Source organism: Perognathus longimembris, chromosome 23, assembly GCF_023159225.1.
Source record: "Perognathus longimembris pacificus isolate PPM17 chromosome 23, ASM2315922v1, whole genome shotgun sequence".
Lineage (NCBI taxonomy): Eukaryota > Metazoa > Chordata > Mammalia > Rodentia > Heteromyidae > Perognathus > Perognathus longimembris.
In genome coordinates this window covers 24,086,552-24,108,368 of record NC_063183.1, presented here as the reverse complement: position 1 = coordinate 24,108,368, position 21,817 = coordinate 24,086,552, and the positions used below count along the sequence as shown (strand labels likewise).

Below are 21,817 nucleotides of genomic sequence, written 5' to 3'. Positions count from 1 at the left end.
CAGAGTTTCTAGAGAGTGAAATTAGTCTATAAGGTTATCTAGATGAGATTCACATCATTTCTCTTGTGTAGATTTTTTTTTTTTTTTTGGCCAGTCCTGGGCCTTGGACTCAGGGCCTGAGCACTGTCCTTGACTTCTTCCCGCTCAAGGCTAGCACTCTGCCACTTGAGCCACAGCGCCGCTTCTGGCCATTTTCTGTATATGTGGTGCTGGGGAATCGAACCTAGGGCCTCATGTATCCGAGGCAGGCACTCTTGCCACTAGGCTATATCCCCAGCCCATCATTTCTCTTGTGATGACCATTTCTGCCAGATGAGGCGAAAGACAACTTTAATTTTGCTTAGTGCTGTCTGCATTCTTAGTGGCTATTCAGTATCTTTTCATTCACGTGGACAAACTTGGCTAAGAGCCACTCTATAATTTGTAGTTAGTGAGTTTGATAAAGGATAATAAAGCTTTGGTACCGTCATGTCCTATCTATAAAAAATCCAAAGAGGTCATTCTGACCTCAGGAAGAGTTACTCTGGCTAGGGTTTTAGAAGGTTGATTTACATTTGACAGCAGAATGGGGAGTCGCTAGAGCAGACAGAACTTGTTTTTCTTTCCCTTTGGGAACAGAGCACACAATCACCATTTTTAGTTTCCCTGCTTCTAAACAATCTTTGGTTTCCAATTTTATGATTTGTAGATTTGTAAATGCATTCAGTACCTGAAATGCCAAAAGGTGATTCAGTGTGTATTTTCAGAGTTGATAATGTATGTTTAGAAATACATATGTGTATTATTTTAGTTATATTTAAAGATAGCAATAGAGGAGCTATAAATTGCATACCTATTAATCACCAAAATAATATCATTGGTTACTTAAGGAGAGATTGCTTCTAGTGATCAGAAAGGAGGAAGAAGTATTTGAATAATAGTAGGACATGAGCAAAGACCTTGTTATTATTGGAGTTGAAGTAGGACTAAGGTCGTGGCTTATATGATAGAGCACAAGCCTCGAATCCAAAACGCCAGTACTGCCAAAATAATGATACACAGACAGATGGAGAGTGGGAAAGAAAGAATATGAGACACACACACACACACACACACACACACAGAGGCAGGCAGACAGGCACAGACGGACAACATGGAAGTATGGAGTAATGGGAACATAAGGACAGAGAGGCAGGGTCCCCAGATCTAAACTCCATGGAGAAATCAGAGCCAGGTAATCTTTGTGTTGGAGAAAAGTAGTCTATCTTTAGTGACTACAGAGCCAATTTAAAACAGTTTTATACAGAAAATGACATTTTAAATCCTTAAAATCTTTTATAGGGGTTAATTTATTGTATGTATTAAGAATACACAAGCAATACACAAGCAATAAGTCAGTCAACAAAGATTCATTTATAGGTCCATTCAAAAAATTACACTTGGGTGAGGGTGATAGTAGCCACACTGAAGAGTAATGGACAGAAAAGAAATGTCACAAAGTGGATGGGTGAAGCAGCTGACAAAACTTAGGTGACTGGGAAAGATGTGACATTCTATGGACTCCTTCCAAAGAATCATTAACTCCTGAATTAAACTCTTCCCCCCAGGGTTTTAGGCTGTGTATGACAAGTTAGTTGTGGTTATGTTAAATGACTACCAGATTATTTGATTTTAACATTTCCCCCTCTATTGGGGAGAAATGGTGTGAGAAGCTAAAGGTAGCATTTATTTGTTGTTCCTTATTTGTCAGCATTAGTGTATAATAAAGTTCAGTATTGCTTTCTTTCTTGTAGCATAGATAATTTTCTCTAAATTATATATTGTTTGTTACTGTTTCTATTTTTGAAGGGGAAAAGTTACAGATTTTTTTAGTGATTAGGAATTCATATGCACTAATTAGAAAGGACCCACAAATTTGAATAGTGTTTTATGCCTCTTGATCTCAGGTACAAAACACAAGATGAAGCAGTTAAATAGCAAAGCAAGACAGAAGGGACAGAGAAGTAAAGTAAGTGTTTCTATATATTGCATCTATGTTCCCATTAATCTGTTTTGTTATGTAACTGCTCCTTCAAAATGTTCTAAGTGTGGAAAGGGAAAAACCTGCCTGTTAGAATGGATGTATTTTGATGTTAGGTTTAAATAAGCCCTTGGTAGTAAATGTTCATTAGAAATGTTTGGTATCTGCCTACAAGTCAATATTTATGTTCTTGGATAAGAAAAAGTTGGGTTATGATGATATAAGTACCATCAGATATGTTGTCCGGAGATATTTAAGGTGAAATAAATCACTTAGGTTGGATTGTCTATTACTCTATTTTAAGCCAATCGAAGCTTCTCTTTTTTCTGTTTAGCCATTCTTTGTAGAGACAAACCTGTTGATGTGCTTGCTCTACCATAGATATTTTGGGGAAGAACTTTTCTGTCAGTTTCTTGCCTTATTGTGAATTTTACTTAATTTTGTATGTCTGTAACATCTTCATCAGGACTGATCTAGCTTATTTATCTTTGACTGTCTTTTATTTCATTTTGTAATTTTGAGCTTATTCTTATTTTCTTAGCAGTCTCAGTGTTTTCTCAGTATAGAGATTTCTTGTTCATGGGAATAAAGTTTTAGGGTATATTCTGACCAAACAAATAATCAGCCCTACTTAGCCTATTTTTATTAATAATTAATTCTAACTAATGTTTATCACAGTATTGTTGATAAGGCTTCACTCTCCAGTGTTGCTTGTTTTGATCTTCATATCAGCTAAGAACCTACTCTTTGTTTTAGAGGTGAGGAAAATCAGGTTTAGAGACAAATCACCAGATATTAAACATCTAGGGGTTGTAGGCTGTATGCCTTTTAAATTACTACCTGTTTCTACTGTGTTGCACTTGTCAAAATATAAGAGAGACCCAAATAGTTATGCCCTACTTGCCTACTTGAAAGATTTCTAAAACATGTAAGGTAATACTGCCATCATTACCACCCCCCTCCCACCACTCCACCCCTGCCAGTACTGGGGTATGAACTCAGGGCCTTAAACTCAACTTACTCATGGCTTATACTCATCACTTGAACCATGCCTCCAGTTTGCAATTTTTCTAGGTAATTGGAGATAGTCTTTCAGATGTTCCAGCCATGGCTGGCTTCCATTGGAGGTATTCCAGATTTCAGCGCCCTGAGTAGCTAGGATCCCAGGCACAAGTTCCCAGTGCCCCGCTAGGTCCTTTTTTTCCCCCTTAAATTGTTGGTGCTGTTCTGTTATGCCAGTACTGGGCCTGAACTTGGGGCTTCGTGTTCTTGCTTGGCTTTCTCTGCTATCATTATTTCTTTTTTAAAAAGTTACTCATTTAAAATGTTAAACAAAACCACAACAGGAAGGGCTAAAGGGCAAACCAGCCAGATTTGTGTCCAGCCCTTAGATTTGATGTGGGTAGTTTCTAGCTTTGTCCTAAGAAGATTAAATAGAGAAGTTTTATAAATATGTAGCACATACCTACAATTTATAAGTGTTGTTCCTAGTTTTATATCTTGGCCCATGGAAAGTTACATGTCCATTCTGATATAAAACCATGTTAGGAATTTTATGTTTTGGATGCTCCTTGGAGAGACAGCTGTTTTGAATTCCTGGAACATGTCCTGAACAAGTTGATGAACTGTTACAGTTTTTAAGTGTCCAATAAGTTTCTGTACATCAGAAAAACTAGATTTTTTTATGTGCATAAGAGCTATGGGGAAAATTTTGCATTACAGATCTTGGGATTTAAGATATTTGGGAGGGAAATGGAGCAACTCGTGCTTAGAATCTATATCCTTATAACAGAGTATAGACATACACATATTTAAGAAAAGAAAAGGCATCCGTTCTTTAAATCTGTTTAAAACATTTATTACCTACTATGAGACCTACATGAGCTTATGTTGACAAAGGCTTAGCAGCATTGTACATGTCAGTTCCTCTTGAGATTTGCTTCTGCTGCCATGTATTCTTACAGTTTTATTCTGAGAATAGAAGATGAAAATGTTTCAGCATATTGAACTGATGCTTAAGATCTAAGCTTCCATTCTTTACCAGTTAAGATAATTATTCTAATGTGGCTTTGTATCATGTGTTAGACAGCTTTCTGTAATGGTGATAAAATACTTGAGAAAATAAAAGATGAAAGATGTACTTTGGCTCATGTTTTAGGCATTTTCTGTCCATGGACAATTGGCTTGTTTCTGGGCCATGTTGAAGCAGACTTCATGGCAGAGAACATGTGGTATACTAAATCTGCTCACCTCATGCAGGAGGAAACAGGATGTCATGGGAGGGGCAGGGACTGGGTCAATTGTACTCAAGCGCACCCTCCTCCCCCTAGGACCATCAACTTGGTTCTGTCTCCCAGGTTTGCATCATCTTCCAATAACCAATCAAATTATGAACTGATCCTCGTCACAGCCTTCACGATCCAGTCATGATTCAGAAGCCCCAGCTCTGAACTTGCTGCTTTAGAAACAAAGCCTTTTTTCAGCACATGGGCTTTTGGGGGACATTTCAGATGTAAAGGACTCATAACCAACATGGTATATGGAAGAGACTAAACCTTTGAGTTTAGGAAACTATTTTTTGTGATGAAGTGGTAAATAACCAGCTGCCTTGAACCAAATGCAGTCATGGTCTCAGGCATGCTAGGCAACTGCTCTGCACTTGAACCATTCTTCCACTTGCTATTACTTTATTGTTATTATTATTTTAGATAGGATTTTGTACTTTCTTTATGGGGCAGCCCTCAGACCATGATGTTTCTACCTGTGCTTCCGCATAGCTGGGATTACATTGTGAACTATCCTCAACTTGATTGATGAAATGAGTCTCACTGATTTTTTTGCTAGGACTGGCCTTGAACCATGATCTTCCTCAGGATCTGGGATTGTAGTCATGTACCACCCCACCCAGACAAACTGAAAAGATTTCAACCAATGTATCAGATTCTACAAAGCTTTTGAAGGTTTTGGTTGGGATTGCATCAAACCTACAGGTCAATTTGAGGATAATTGACATCTTAGCAAGGTGGAGAGTTTTAACCCATATGGCATATGTTTCTGTTTAAGTCTTTAATTTTTCTTAGTAATGTTTCATAGTTTTCTGTGGTCAGGTCTTGCATACATTCTGTTCATTTTAACAACCAAACATTTCATAATTTTATGTGGACTACTACTGTTAGAGATGTAAATTTTCACTTTTGGTTTATATCTGATAAAAAACAACTACGGTTAGTCTTTGTATATGAACCTTGTTTTATAAACTTACATTATAGAGGATTTTGGTACAGTATGTAGGATTTTCTGTTTGGACAGTTTATATCTGTCAAAAATGAGAAATTGGCCTTTTTATTTCTAATCAGGAGGGTCTTTTTTTTTTTTTTTTTAGGAGAGTCTTTTTTGTTTGTTTTCTTTTTTATCTTTTTAAACCGACCAACATTTATTGCTCATTGTTGATCAGGGTGGTAAGAGTGGACAGCTTTGCCTTGCTCTTAGTCTTGGTGATAAAACTGATGCTAGCTGCAGGTTTTATTGGTGTTACTTATTTGATGAGTTCCTGTATTCCTAATTTATTGAGTGTTTATTAAATGTAGATGTTGAATTTTATAATTTTTTCCTGCATTTGTTCATGAGATTGTTTTTCTTTTTAGTGTGAGTTATTGATTGCTTGATTTTTAAATTTCAAAGCAACTTTGCAATCCTAGGGTAAAATTTGTTACTGACCTGCTCATATATTGTTGGATTCAGTTTGCTGAAATGTCTCAAATATTTATAGTCGGGCAATATTGATCTGTAGGGTTTGTTTTTCCTTCTTTCTTGTACTATTTTTGTCCTTTCCTATATTTGGTATCATAATAATGTTGACCTTAGGAAATCAGCTTAGAATTATTACTTCTTGCTTTCTGGATGAACTTTTATACAACTGGTATTTTCTCTTAAATGTTTAGTAGAATTTACTACTGAAAATGTCTAGGTGTTTAGATTTCTTTTTGGGTTGATTTTGAATTAAATTAGTAGATAAAAGGCTATTCATATTATCTTTTTTTAAAAAAGCAAAATCAGTTGAGTTGGCTTGTTTCATTTAAGAAATTGTCCATTTCATCTAAATTTAATTTATTGACATTTTCATAATATTTTGTTGCTAAATATTTGCATTCGTTATCTATTTTGTTGCTAAATGTTTGCATTAGTTATCTCTTTATTATCTTTAAATAGTTGTATGAAGGGGTTTCAATTCTACTTGTCATTTTATGTGTTCAGTGTATCTTGATGAGCGTTACCCCATCCATTATTCTCCCTCCTTCCATCTATCCCAGATGCACACACTCATCCCTCAAGTTGTGAAATTTCGTTTTCACCTATGTACAAGTAGAGTTATTTCTTACTATGTTAAATTAGCATAAACCTACCAGTGTAAAATAGCACATTTATTTGTTCACAGTGTTCGTGGATAAAGATTCTGACATAGCTTAACTTGGTTATCTGCATTGGTATCTCAAAAAGATGCTGGTATCATTTGAAGGACCAATTTGAAGGATCTACTGTCAGTCAAGCAGATGTGGTTGTTGACTAATGTAGTTCCTTTTGGGTTGCTGAAGACTGCATTTTCCTATTGGCTGCCCTTTTACTATCTTGCACAAGTCTGAAAATTTTGCTTACTTAAGGGATCCTTGGAATTTTGATATTGTCTTTGCTATTGAGTAATAGTGGGTTTTTTTGTTGTGGTTTTGTTATTTATTTATTTCCCCAGTCCTGAGGCTTTAACTCAGGGCCTGGACACACTGTCCCTAAGCTTCTTTTGCTCCAGGCTAGCACTCTACTTACCACTTAAGTTACAGCACCACTTCTGGCCTTTTCTGTTTATATGGTACTGAGGAATAGAACCCAGGGCTTCATGTGTGCTAGGCAAGCACTCTACCACTAAGCCACATTCCCAACCCAACAATTGTGTTTCTTACTATAAACTTTGTGCAGATAATTTGCTATTGATACTTTGCAATCTATAGTGAGAAATCTGTGTTTTGTTTTAACATAGTACAATTAGAAAATTACCACACTTGTGTGGTTTTAGGAATGCTTGTTGATTTCTTGATTTTGTCTTAACCTCTGAAATGAGTGCTACAATATTCAACCAGTAAGAGAATCTAGATTCAGGCAAAGCAGCAAGCAGTACTAGAATTGTATATTTTGAAATATAGCTAATAGTCTAACCCAGCAGTTTACCTAGTATAGTCCAGTGAATTTTACATGTCTCTTAAATCTTTAGAGTATTCACAAAGTTAAAATAGTTTTCACAGTCCTACTAAAAATTGGACTGGTGAGGCTTTCAAAGGCTATATGATAAATGCTATCTTTGCTCTGACATAATATGTCATGTAGTTAAATAAGTGTATTCTTTTGTGTTCTTGTGTTTTTTTCAAGTTTATTTTTCTATGATAAAAATCAGTAGATATAGATCATATAAACATTTCTTGGGTACATTCTTTAAAAGCATAAAGACTATGCAATGGTAACTGCTCCATACAACACCTTAATAATAGCAATAAAATTGCACTTAAATAAATAAATAAAAAACAAAGGCTTTTTGAGACCTGGAGGATAGTTGCCCTAGTGAAAATGATTCTCTGTTAATTGTCAATCACATTAACAGATTTCTTGGTGCTGGAGATTAGAGAAAAATCAGTGACTAACATGTAAATGTGTACTATTATGGGAAGTTAAGTCTCTACTATTCTCTGGTTTGATCAAAATCATTTGATTCTTTAAGGTATTATTTTTCTTTCATGTCATAGAAAAGATATAGTATTAAAACATAAAGGTTAAATTAACTGACATATGAAAGACTATAGAATAGAGCTAAATCATAGCAGGTTCTCAACTAGAGTTAGTTGTAATGCTCATGATGTCACCAGAGGTGTGCTTATTGATACTTTGTTTTTCTAATTAATAGCATTTTTTTTTTTACATTTGTAGGCCTTCTTCATTAAACTCAGTGCTATTTTTTTCTGCCATTCTAGCAATGTTCTTTGCTTTAATGTTCACATTTGGAGCTGTGCTGGTATATGGATATCTTCTAATATATTTATACTCAGTCCAGGAAGTTTAACTTGGAATTTGGCAAAATGACTTGAGCTTCATTTAAAATTTTACTTGTCAGTCCATCCTGTGCTTTAGACTAATAATAGGAATCTAATAGTGGTAATATGGAACATCTTAGACTGCATGGAAAAGTTATCAGCTCATTAAAATATTTTTGCATATTATTCTTTTCTTCTAATGTAAGTGTCTGGGAAGGTAAAGATTGTTTTATTCATCCTGTATCTAGGCATTTAGCAGAATTCCTAATACATTCTAGGTGGTGCTACATATGTTTACACATGCATTGTACACCTTCCTACGCATACTTCAATTTTTAAATCTCATAAGTAACTACATGAAAGTTATATGAAAACGCAAGAAAAAGATGAAAGAAAAGAAAGAATGAAAAGAAGAAGAAAGCAGGCAGAAGGGAGTAAAGCGAAGGAAAGACAAAATTGGTAAGTGTTGATAAGCACATCTAAGATACACATTGATAGCACACATTGAAAACATTAGAACTCAAAGCATGCAGGCAGATAGATGTTGACAGGTGTGGATAGACATGAGTTGAGATGAAATCTCTTGAACTTTTATGATCTGCCTGGCACTGAACTATAGTCCCTGAATTCCTGCCTTTGAAGTAGGTAGCATTACAGGCAGGAGCCATCACACCTGGCTTACTCCTTTTTTTTTTGTATCTGAAAACATAATAGTAAGTTTCTGAGAAAGAGGTAAGTAGGGAAGTTAAGTAGGTAGATAGATAGGTCAAATAGACAGTCCATTCATCTGTCCTCAAGTTTTTATAACAAAAGGTGTGATTATGTCTTACTTAGATTAGTTTAAATAGAGAAACAACTTTTTTATTTATTTATTTTTTTTTTGGCCAGTCCTGGGCCTTGGACTCAGGGCCTGAGCACTGTCCCTGGCTTCTTCCCGCTCAAGGCTAGCACTCTGCCACTTGAGCCACAGCGCCGCTTCTGGCCGTTTTCTGTATATGTGGTGCTGGGGAATCGAACCTAGGGCCTCATGTATCCGAGGCAGGCACTCTTGCCACTAGGCTATATCTCCAGCCCCTAGAAACAACTTTTGATGAATAACTTCATGGGTTTTCTCTTGTAGCAGAGATTTAACATTTCTAAATTCTTGCACCCTACAACGAGCAGAGAAAACAGTATGAAATGAACTTTGTTGAATATATTTCAAAACATCAAAGCTTATATGAATTGTTACTTACTCATAGATGGAACTATTTAAAATTTACCAAATAATAATTAAGGTATATTTTAAGTATGGAATTGAACAGCTTTTGTATCACTCCATGTATTAACTTAAAAAAATTAACTTCATATATTTCTACAGCTCTCAATTTTAATATGTCCCTTTATGTGAAGAATACAACTTGGTCAGTCATCCCTTCCATTGTTCTCCCTCTTTCTCATTTTAGCCTTTATTATTAATAATTTTATCAATCATTAATTTTATATGCTGTTCTTTTTTACCAAGAGATAGGAACAGTAATTTTTTGAAGAATGTTTGGAAATAAGTTGTGGCCAGTAGGCTAGAATGGCTAAAAAGCTAGCATAATAGACAATTCTGATTGTTATGGTTTGTTTTTCGTAATGTATGTCATCTCCCATATGCATATCATAAATTTTTAGCAGTTATTTTTACAGTAATACCAATTTTCAGAAGTCAAATAATGTTTCAGTTTGTTTGATTCATTGGGTTTTTAAGGTGAGGTCTCGCTATATATGTAGCCCTGGGTAGCCTCACCCTCATGAACCTCCTGCTTCAGGCACACAAGTGCTGAGATTACCAGTATGTAATACCACACATGGCCAAAATCCAGATTTTTTTTTTCAAATTTTTATTATCAAACTGATGTACAGAGGGGTTACAGTTTCATACGTTAGGCATTGGATACATTTCTTGTACTGTTTGTTACCGTGTCCCTCATACCCCCCTCCCTCCTCCCCCTTACCCTTTCCCCCCCTGAGGTGTTCAGTTCACTTACACCAAACAGTTTTGCAAGTATTGCTTTTGTATTTGTTTGTGTATACTGGTATTAGAAGTAGGAAATTGAAAGGGAATACCAAATTTGAGAGACACAGGGTAAAAAAAGACAAACAAAATCCAGATTTTTAATTAGAAACTTTAGAGGTTTTAGTTTGAACTTTTTTTTATTTTTATTTTTGCCAGTCCTGGGCCTTGGACTCAGGGCCTGAGCACTGTCCCTGGCTTCCTTTTGCTCAAGGCTAGCACTCTGCCACTTGAGCCACAGCGCCACTTCTGGCCATTTTCTGTGTATGTGGTGTTGGGGAATTGAACCCAAGGCCTCTTGTATACGAGGCAAGCACTCTTGCCTCTAGGCCATATCCCCAGCCCCTCCCTAGTTTGAACTTTTTTTTAGTATAGTGACTCCCTTTTATTTTCTCTGGTACTGGGGACCAAACAGTGTTTTGGAAATAGTAGCCCAGTGCTCTGCCTCATCCTCAATCCCTAGCATAGTCACTATCTATCAGTTAAAAATCTGTACTGTGATTGTTTTCTATTTGATGTCATTACTAGTTCCTTCAAATCCTTGCAGGTTCATGGATTATTTTGCTTTTTGTTCCTTTTAACCTAGTTGCTCCATGGCTACATTGGCTTATACCTTACCCATTTGCCATTTGAACTATGGTAATCATAAATTATACATTGTCTTAATTCGTCCTTTTCTTCCTAATGATCTATAATTAGAACTATACCTAATTCTATCTGTTAGTTAAGGAGCATGCTGTTTAAATTTCTTGTTAACTAACCCCCCTTTTATTTTTCACTGAAGCTCTATTTGACAATTACTTTCTACTTAACCATCTTTGGACAAATGCATACATAAGAATATGTATTCTCTCCAATTTATACATTCATTCATATATTCTTCACATCCAGCTTTAGTGTGGACAGTGTGACTGACCTACAAGCACACCACAATTAGCATTTTTCTAGAATGATACTGTTTTAAAATGACAGGACATGTTTTAGTGAGTGCTTTTCAGGTTGATCCTGTGTCTAAGAATGACAAGGAGAATACCCAAATGTATGTGTGGTGATGGCAAATCACTTGGCACATTAGCAGTGTTCACTTCAGAATAGAAGTAACTCCACGGAGAGACCATGGGTAAGAGCCATCCTATTCTGTATGGCTCTTCTGCATGGGACTCTGATTGTAGTTACTGGGGACACCCTTGTGGTCATACCAGGTGTAAGCGTCACTCAAGTATGTCTTGAGTATTTTCCCTGTGTGTATCAGTGATTCATTGAGATTTAGCATCCTCTGAAGGTTAATTTTAAAGCAGAACAGCAGGAATGGCAGCATGAACCCATAAGCAATTGTAAAGATTTGACAGTTACTTCAGCTCTTGGTTCCTAGTCCTTTGGTTAAAGTGACAGCATGCCTACATTTTCAGCCCTATTAGTGTCTTCTTGAATGTTACCCTGTAGTCTGGGTAGTGATAAATGTTAGTGATTAATGATTTCATAGTCCCTGAGGACTTGGGTGGTTTCTGGTTTCTGCAAGGCAGGGCAATTTTCCGTCTTACTTGGGCCTCATGTGAGTTGTTCTGATTTTTGCTATGATGGTTTTAATTTAGTTTTTATTAACTAGGATTCAAAGCTTTATTTACAAACAGTATTGTTTTGGAGGTGGTGATATATGTTGTGTAAGAATCTGAGAACCAGGATAGTTTTTAATGTGCAAGAATTTTGGAACTTTGTTACCTTTTCTCCTTTTGTTTTAAAACACATGTGTTAAATGCTAAAGAGAAATTTAATGACAGCTATTATGAAATCATAATATATTCATGCTTTTGCATTTTCAGACTTAAAATTTAAATGAACTATTTTATTCAATATTTTTCTTTTTACATGCCTCAGTTTCTATCAGATAATATACTAGTTCTAAAAGGAGTACAAATAAGATTTTGTGTTGTTAAATATATTGTTTGCTACTTAGGAAAAGGATTTATTTTCAGTATATTGTTGGTGGGTTATTTTTAGATATAGATAATGGATAATTTCTATTATTTTAGATAAAGCTACAATTGTGTAACCCTTTGTATATGTATAAAGCTTGGGAAGAGAGGAAGAGTACAACTCAAAAATTGATTTGTTTTCATCCTTTTTCTCTTAATCCATAGAATTTGCCTTTTGAAGATAATTTTAGTAATCCTTTATAAAAGCTCCCTTCCTATCACTTTGCAAACATAGTACTCATCCAGTATTTGCTTTCAGAAATCCCCTTACCTTTAAGAACAAAAAAATTTAAAAATAACCTTTTTGTTTTTACTTTAAAACTTTAAGAGGAGTAAAAGCAGCACTCTGCTGTTCAGGTTTTCAAATGATGAACCAGAAACTTTGTTAGGAGTGACCATTTGTAAGTCTGTATCTTAACTAGGTGTGTTGTGCTACTCAATTAGCATGACTGCCAAATAATCTCTTTAATACTCTGGTCTTTCTTTCCCCTAGGGTTTTACAGACAGCCCTCATTACAGTGATCACTTGAATGACAGTCGATTAGGGGCCCACGAAGGCTTGTCTCCAACACCTTTCATGAACTCAAATCTGATGGGTAAGTTGATTTTTCTGTAAGTAGCCTTCCTAAAGCCTCTGTACTACGAATTTGTTTTATTGCTGTATCCAAAGACATGTAAGTATCTAGAAGGAAAGTCCTGAGTTTCTAGAGGTGTGTGGAGCTTTTCTTTTTCAGCTCAGCTTGAGTGCCAGCATTCTGAAATCTGGGGCCTTCTCAGAGCGCTATTATTATTGTTGTCAAGCAGGAGGTTATGGTGTTTGAACTGTCAGTGTTGGTAGTGTCTGTATGACCTCAACTATTACATGTTTCTGTTTTCTGGGGCTAAGAGGCATTATTTCACGTATTCAAATTAGTATGTGTTTTAACACATGTATATACATGTGATTTTAGGCAGATTTTACTCTTTCTTTTGGAACTTGATTGAAATTTAATGTTTCCTTTAGATATTATAGAACTTGTTTTAATCACTTGGGTTCATGTTGAGGATGTTTGAAAATCTGCAAAATTGAAGAGCATGACATAGTCCCCTAAGCTTCATCTATATGTTTTGGCGATATATGTATGGTTAATTTTTTTCTGTTACTCCTTAACCCATGAGAAACCTCATTTTTCCTTTTCTTAACTAAAAGACTTTAGGTTATTCAGTCTAAAATATGCTATTTTTTTTCCAGTTTGCATAACATTATTTAAAAAAAAAATTAAACAAGCAATTTGACCTCTTTGCAAAACCTGATTCAAAAATAAATCTGTTCATGAAATTTTTTTCTTCTTATGCTGTCGCTCAGCACATTGGAAAAGCTTTATTCAGTCTGTTTTACTGATTGCCATTGGCGTCATATAAATATGGAATGTTTGTGTAATTGACACTGATTTTATTACTTACTCTATTTCTTAAGGATGTGACCTATATTTCGATCTTAGAATTGTCCTTTTGAGACACAGCCAAACTAATCTAAGTGGATTACTCAAATCCAAAATCCTGGTGGTCTGCAGATTCTTTCTAAATGACTTTGCTCTGCAGTCTTTGTTTGTGTCTCCTGCTTTCTGTAGTGTTGAGGACACAGAGCCTGATATTCTTGTGGATTTTGCCTAAGATAACTACAGTTTAAAAAGCCAGACGTTTTCAGTTTGATACAAGAATAAAAAGGATATGGATGTAATCAGCACAAGTTGTGGTTAAAATGACCATTTGTTTCAAAATAAGGGCAAATGAAAACCATAGTATTAAAGTAAAACTCAGAATTGAATTTAAACAAAATCATGAATTGGTTCATTTATTTTAAATTTTTTTCTTTCAAGCTTACCAGCAAAGCAAGGTAGACACCTTTTTGCATTGTTTCATTTCTCCAAGAATTTATACTAAGTGTAGTAGAGCAACTTAAAGTCAGTGTTTTTGTAGTTCTGGGATATAACTAAGCTTTCTTAATTGAGGCCTTTGCTCTAAGACTGTAAATCACATAGATAGCCCTTTTTGTATTCATGTTCTTCTTACCTTTATTCTTTGCTCACAGAGATAAATAAACCCATAGGCACAGTGGAATTGCATCATTAGCACAGTGTTGCGACCAGGTGACTATTAAAATTGTGGGGAAGAAATCTGATTTCAATGGCATCTAGACAGTTTGGGATGCCAGTTACTTGTTCTAAGCAGCTATTGACTAAATATATTTCTATAATTCAGTTTGAGTTATCTAATTTGGAGCAATTATGAGGATGTGCCTATTGATTTCTTCAGTTTTCAGAGGATTACTGGAATACTTTCAATAGTTATCAATATTCTGTACATAAAAATCTAAGTTGGGGGCTGGGAATATGGCCTAGTGGTAGAGTGCTTGCCTTTCATACATGAAGCCCTGGATTCGATTCCTCAGCACCACATATACAGAAAAAGCCCGAAATGGCGCTGTGGCTCAAGCAAAAAGAAGCCAGGACAATGCTCAGGCCCTGAGTTCAAGTCCCATGACTGTCAAAAAAACAAAACAAAACTATGCCAGCTGGCACTGGTGGCTCACACCTGTAATCCTAGTTACTTAGGACGCTGAGATCTGATGATCACAGTTTGAAGCCAGTCTGAACAGGAAAGTCTGTGAGACTCTTAATTTAATCACTCCCCCTCCAACTTAGAAGTGGAGCTGTAGATCAAGTGGCAGAGCACTAGCCTTGAGCACAAAAGCCCACAAGTCCCAGGATGGGCAATAAACAAATAAATAATGTAAATCATAACTAATTTGTGAAAAGATTTATTTCCTTTTAAATAGAAAAAAAGACTAAAAACCAACCTATGTGTTCATCTGAACTACTTTATCAACTGCAGTTATATAATCATTTATTTATTGTGTGGTGGTTATGTACAGAGAAGGGTGGAATAATCCTGAAATCAATAGGAATCTGTGTTCAAAATTCACTGGTCATTGACAATGTCTGGTTTTTGCCACTCTTCCTTTACTTTATTTTCAGTAAAAACAATTGCATGAGATTCATCAGCATAGCCGGCTATATGGCAATGGCCATATCTTGAAATTGTAGTGCAGTTTCACCCCTGCAGCAACAGGCAATCCAACTTGATGTGAGACAAAGTTATTCAACTGTTGCATGAATGTAAGCGTTTGTAGCACTAGACAGTGAAAACAGGTTCACTCTTCTCTCTCCTTGTTAATTTAAGGAAGTTTCAGGCTAAAAACCAAAAACTTTGAAGCTTTGCTTCTATGTGTATGGCATACTAGAAGCATTTGAACTGTTCATAACTGTCAAAATAGGTAACCCTTGAGAATGGTGTTTGAATGGTGAATGCTCAGAAACAGTTAAAGATAGGAGAAACGCAGTTACGTATTTCATCATTGATGTTAACATAGAAACACCATTAAGTTGTAGGGAGGGATTGTACATCTAGGGAATGTTTTGAGTATTATGTTCAGCTGTAAGCACATTTGCCTGCAGAAATACTGGATTATAAAGTGTGACTGTCTTTCATGATGGAGCTTTCAAACACTTCAATGATTTTGTACATTGCAATGATGAGAAATTTGGTCTAACAAGGGTTGATAATGATTCAGTAATGAACAATTTGCGATAGAAATTGCATTTCTATATTCATTTAGATATTTTGACATGTGTTATGTAGGAAGTAAAGCTATTACACTGGGTCAGTTAGTATGTCTTTTTAAGAATTTCAGAACTACCCTGTTGATTTGTCATTATCGAATTGTAAAGGAGTTTTCTTAAGTTTCAAATAAATATACCCTTTTGGCACATCACCAGGCAATTATCATCTGCAGTTCTGTATTGTATTGCATTAAAGCTTTATGTAAAACTTTAATCATAGCAATTAGTAATATTTTCAGCCTTGACTCACTTCCAGCTTAGGAAGCGAGCTTTCAACTCTTTCTTTTTTTTGGCCAGTCCTGGGCCTTGGACTCAGGGCCTGAGCACTGTCCCTGGCTTCTTCCCGCTCAAGGCTAGCACTCTGCCACTTGAGCCACAGCACCACTTCTGGACGTTTTCTGTATATGTGGTGCTGGGGAATCGAACCTAGGGCCTCGTGTATCCGAGGCAGGCACTCTTGCCACTAGGCTATATCCCCAGCCCCTGAGCTTTCAACTCTTGATCCCTGGGAATATGGCCTAGTGGTAAAGTGCTTGCCTCGTCTACATGAAGCCCTGGGATCTATTCCTCAGCACCGCATACATAGAAAAAAGCCGGAAGTGGCGCTGTGGCTCAAGAGGTAGATTGGTAGCCTTGAGCAAAAAGAAGCCAGGGACAGTGCTCAGGCCCTGAGTTCAAGCCTCAGGACTGGCAACCAAAACAAAACAAATAAACTCTTCATCCCCTCATAAATTTCACTAATATTTGATATTAATTAGATATGAATTAGAAATGAATTACTTCACAAAATTCCACATCTTTCAATTCTTAAGTGACTATCGAATCAACTACTGCAGTCTTTCAACTCCTCTAGGTTTATCAAAGCTTCACTTATTTTAAGCAGAATATATGTCTGCATTGTCTTAAATAGAAAATTTAAACATAAAAGAGTAACTTGCTTAAATTTTCCTATTAAAAATTCTTTTTGCCAGTCCTTGGCTTGAACTCAGGACCTGGGCACACTGTCTTCAAGCCTCTTTCTGCTCAAGGCTAGCACTCTACCACTTGAGCCTCAGTGCCACATCTGGCTTTTTCTGAGTAGTTGATTGGAGGTGAGAGTTGCATGGACTTTTCTGCCCCGGCTGGCTTTGAACTACAGCATCAAATATCAGCCTCCTGTGTAGCTAGAATTACACATGTGAGCCACTGGCACCCAGTTTGATTTTTCCTTTTTGTCCGAAACCTTTGATTATATTCCTTTCTGATATCCTATTTTATCTGTAGAGATAGCTTGTTAATTATTTTCTTGAAGAGTGAAATCAATGTGTGATAGAATATGAAGAAACTCAGGGCTGAAGGTTAAAATTTGAAAATAACTTTTTACCTTTCTGATAGAGTAATGTTAAGTATCCTCAAAGGTATTCAGTAGTTCTAGAATTTATAATGCTACATATATATATATATATATATATACATACATACACACATATACATTATATATAATAGCCATTATTCACCCCTAAACAAAAGACTGCTTTTAGAATTATAATTGTTCAAGGCTATTGTTGTGAAACCTCTGCTTATAAATATGGACTTAGGAAGAAGCCAGTAGGGACTGGGAACGTGGCTTACTGATAAGAGTGCTAGCCTGCCTTGCATGTATCCCTGAGTTTGATTCCTCTGTACCACATAAACAGAAAAAAGCCAGAAGTGGCATTGTTGCTCAAGTGGTAGAGTACCATAGAGCTAGCTTTAAGCAAAAGAAGTTCAGGAACAGTGCCCAGTCCCTGAGTTCAAGTCCCAGGACTGAGGTGAGGGGAAGCCAGTGGTTCTTTCATTAAGCCACCATTGGTGGCAGTTGCCACATTTTATTTCCATTTTACTAGAAGCTAAATAGGTTTTTGTGGGCTTTTCTGAGAATTTAAGTCTTGGTGTACTATTTTCCAATGCATTTAGTAATTCAGACCACCAGGTTTCAAGGAAAACTCTTTTGTGAAGTTGATACTGCCTGGACTATTATTTTATGATATATCCACAAATCCCTTAGAGATACAAAAATTGTATAATCATCACTTTGCAAATGTCAAAAGTAGAATAAAACTCTACCTTTAAAGATACCTAACTCAGATATACATGAATTTCCTTTGCTAGATCAGATCATGAAAAATGACTATAATGGAGTTTATGGGAATAAACTAGTATGACTTAATGTCTAATTTGGTAATATTTCATAAGAGTGAGTTCTTATGCTTTCTCAGTGTTGCATTAACCCCAAGTCTCAGGAAAACGTATGAGTATATCTTCATTGGAATGCGTTCTCTGGCTTTTGGCTGTTTGCAAACATAAAATGTTGGCAGTGGAAGAAACTTGAATGAGAGAGATCTAGTAAAGAGAAAAACTAAAACCTCCCCCCCCCCCAAAAAAAAAAATTGAAATGACTAGCTGAAAAGCATGGTTCTGACACTCTTGGAATCCAGTCCCATTCTGTCATAATGCTTCTTCCCCTATTTTTTTTTTTTTTACATCAAATGATTTAGTTATTTGCTGCCTTCCCCCCCCATTATAGCTCTTACATGTTTTGTTTTTTTTTTTAAATTTCTCTTTCTACTACCTAGATGGTCATTAACCAGTTTGACTTGTGTGGAAAATATCCATCTCCTTTGTGCACATATTCATCCAGTTATTCTGCCCTTTAGTGTGTGAAAATACTCTATGCTGGGAAATAAAAGTAAAGAATATTCTCTCTGTCTTTACAGACTTCACTATTCTAGTGTGGAATGGGGCTGTAAATTAAGAATTTCAGTAATTGTACTTGGCAGAGTATAAGTGATATAAAAAATTCTTGGAGACTTTCAGGAATGAAGATTAGGCATAGCCATAAGTAATCAGAGAAAGTTTTATGGTTGAGTAGAATTCAGTTACATATGACAGAATCTAACTTAAACTAGGTGATATTTATGACATATATTCAAGAAAGCTAGGACTTAATTACCTCTTTGCATGGTGTTTCCAGAGTAAAAGCAGCTATCACCAAGGTATTTTTCCTTCTCTCCTCTCACCTAAATGTTTATTGAAACAATGGAAAAACTAGAGATAAATGAGGCCAAGAAGAGCAGATTGAAAAGGGTGAAATGAGTGGAGATGGGGTGTCTTCTTTGCGCACAGGTGCAACACACACACACACACACACACACACACACACACACACACACACACACACCCTCCACTCTCACCACCATCCCCTCTCTTTTCCTCCACATGTACATGTCCACATTCTAGACAAGCAATCAACCGCTAAACTTCACCTCCATTCTTTTTAATTTTTTTCCTGTGAGAAAATTATACTGACATTAATTCACATTTGAGTTTTGTTGAGTTTTCTCCATTATTAACTGGCTTATTTAAATATTCAACTGTCAAGTGTCTTTTTATTTGATAAAATGGCTTCTTAGCATTATTTTCATGGACCGCATGGGATTCAGAGTCTCTTGGATGATTATTCAACTTCCAGTGCATTTCTTTTGTATAAGGGATAAATAGCAAGAGATTGACCAATAGTGACATTGACTCTGGCTTGAGACAGCCATGTTGTCTTTGGGGTTATTTCAGTTTTGTCTGTTTAGAAAATGTTTCCTGGGGGCTGGGGATATGGCCTAGTGGCAAGAGTGCCTGCCTCATATACATGAGGCCCTGGGTTCGATTCCCCAGCACCACATATACAGAAAATGGCCAGAAGTGGCGCTGTGGCTCAAGAGGCAGAGTGCTAGCCTTGAACAAAAAGAAGCCAGGGACAGTGCTCAGGCCCTGAGTCCAAGCCCCAGGACTGTCCCCCCCACCCCCAAAAAAAGAAAGAAAATGTTTCCTGGTCTAATATTTTTATGAGATCATGTGTATATAATATTATTAAATTTGGACATAATTCTTTCCTAGTGAAAACTGCTGGGTTTGGGCTATTGCCACGTGCCATGGTTTGGTGTTTCTGCAGTCATTCTTGTTTGCATTCTTGTTTTTCACTTTGAGAATACCTCTGGAGAATTCTTAGACTCTTGGTTCTTTGGAGTTTCTAGGGAGTCATAATTAAATGGGAGTTAGATTACAAGCCTCTCCACACCAAATTAAAAAAATTAGTTTATTTATAGTTAATTATAAAATGTATTAATATCTCCTTACAAGTGTACTTCTCTTGATTCCTGAGATCATGTGTCAGCACACTTTTATACAGAATCAGATTATAAACATAGATTTGTGGTCCAGACATTAAAAATCAGTGTTACTATGTAGGTACTTTAAAAATACTTTAAAATGGTATCTCTTTGGGACCATATCTTATATAGAGGACTAGTTAAGTAAATAATTAGTCCATACTCACACATACTGTATTATACAACTATAAGAATCTTGTCCTATGTATTAACAGAAGGTTCCTGGGAAACATTTAAGTAAAAGGATAAATGCAGAGAAGCAGACAAAACTTCTTTTGATCTGTAATACAAATGACACATAACTAAATTCAATGAGGCATCTTGGACTGAATCTTGAAACAATTATATTAGTGATACTTGCATTCAAAAATCTTAAGTTTAGTTAATAGTATTAGTTTATTGTTAATTTCTTAGTTTTGACAAATATTGCTTATGTTAGATGTAAGGATAAAATGGGTAGAAGGTATATGTAACTTCTATAAATTTGAATTTTTCCCAAGCAAAACATTGATTTAAAAAAATAAACATCCTTGTTTATATTTGTATAGAATGTCTATGAGAATATTTTCAAAATAAATACTAGAAATTATTGACAATGACTGCCTTGTATCTAGGAAACTCTTGGCAGGCAGAAGGAGAAAAGAAATTTATGGCACTTTGTACCATGTGGATGTTTCAATAATATCTAGCACTCAAAAGAGTGCCTTTACAAAAGACTTATCTAATAAAGGACTAGTAAATCTATAAATAGATCTGAAAATTCAGTAATGAGAAAAATCTAGCGATTGATTTAAAAAATGGACAAAAACCTGAACAGTCATCTCGACTAAGAAAATATATAGATGGCAAATCAGCTTCTGGAGGAGATGCATAACATAATGTATTATGAGGGTGCAAAATAAAGTGACAGTGAGATGCCACTACACACCTGTTAGAAAGCCCAGAATCCAAAATACCGACAGCAGCCAATAGGGGAAAGAATATGAAGTACTAGGAGCGCTGACTTATGGCTGGCAGTTTTGTAAAATGGTACACCACTTTGTGAGCCAGTTTGACAAATTCTTACATAACTAAATGCTGTTACCATAAAATTCAGCAGTTGTATTCCTTGGTACCTACTCAAAGAACTTGAAAACTTATGCCACACAGTAATATGCAAACAGGTGTTTATAGCAGCTTTGTTTCATAACTATGAAATTGGGAAGCAACCAAATGGTGCTTCATTTCAGGAATGTATAATTAAATTTTGATACATCTAGACATTTGAGGACCACTGTGAAAAATGACCATTTGGATGCCAGTGGCTTACACCTGTGACCCTAGTTGTTCAGGAGACTGAGAACAGGAGGGTTCAGGTTCAGAGCCAGTCCTGGCAGCAAAGTCCACTAGATTCCATTTCCAATTAACCAACAAAATGCCTGACTGGAGGAGCTGCTAAGCTGAGCAAGTGTGAGCATCTGAGTTCAAGCACTGCTATTAATACCAAAAAAAAAAAAAAAAAAAAAAAAAAAAGACCTCAAACGTAGAATGTAAATCACTAAGTGAAAAAAGCCAGTTTGAGAAGTCTGTATATTGTTCTTAAAAATGTATGGGACTTTATAGTTAACTAAGAAAAACTTGACTACAAACTCAGTAAACAGGTAACTGAATACATAAAAAATAGTAAAAATGGAACTATTGTAGGAGAGAAGGCTAGGGAATACTGGTGAGAAGAAGAGATGAATGTGCGGACAAAATTATTTTTTTAAACGTTTCTAATGCAAATATAGAAAAACATAGGCACTTTGTAGCTTATTAAATCACTGAAAAAACATGAGTTACTGCAACAAGAATATCTCTTGAATGTTTTAATTTTAGAAAACAACTGCTCTAAAAAAAAACTGCTCTGAT

General features: G+C 35.9%; 1 protein-coding gene across 5 annotated transcripts in view; it reads left to right on the top strand.

Annotated features, from left to right (window-relative positions):
• Positions 1–21,817, top strand: part of Tcf12 (transcription factor 12) — a 252,997-nt gene that overhangs the window by 84,256 nt on the left and 146,924 nt on the right. For 4 of the 5 annotated variants that reach the window (XM_048332197.1, XM_048332195.1, XM_048332199.1 and 1 more), the window contains exon 5: positions 12,578–12,680. In XM_048332197.1, coding sequence (XP_048188154.1) covers positions 12,578–12,680 — 103 coding nt within the window. Of the gene's footprint in view, positions 1–1,925; positions 1,988–12,577; positions 12,681–21,817 lie in introns of all 5 variants that reach the window. The other variant, XM_048332200.1, reaches the window with a different exon arrangement.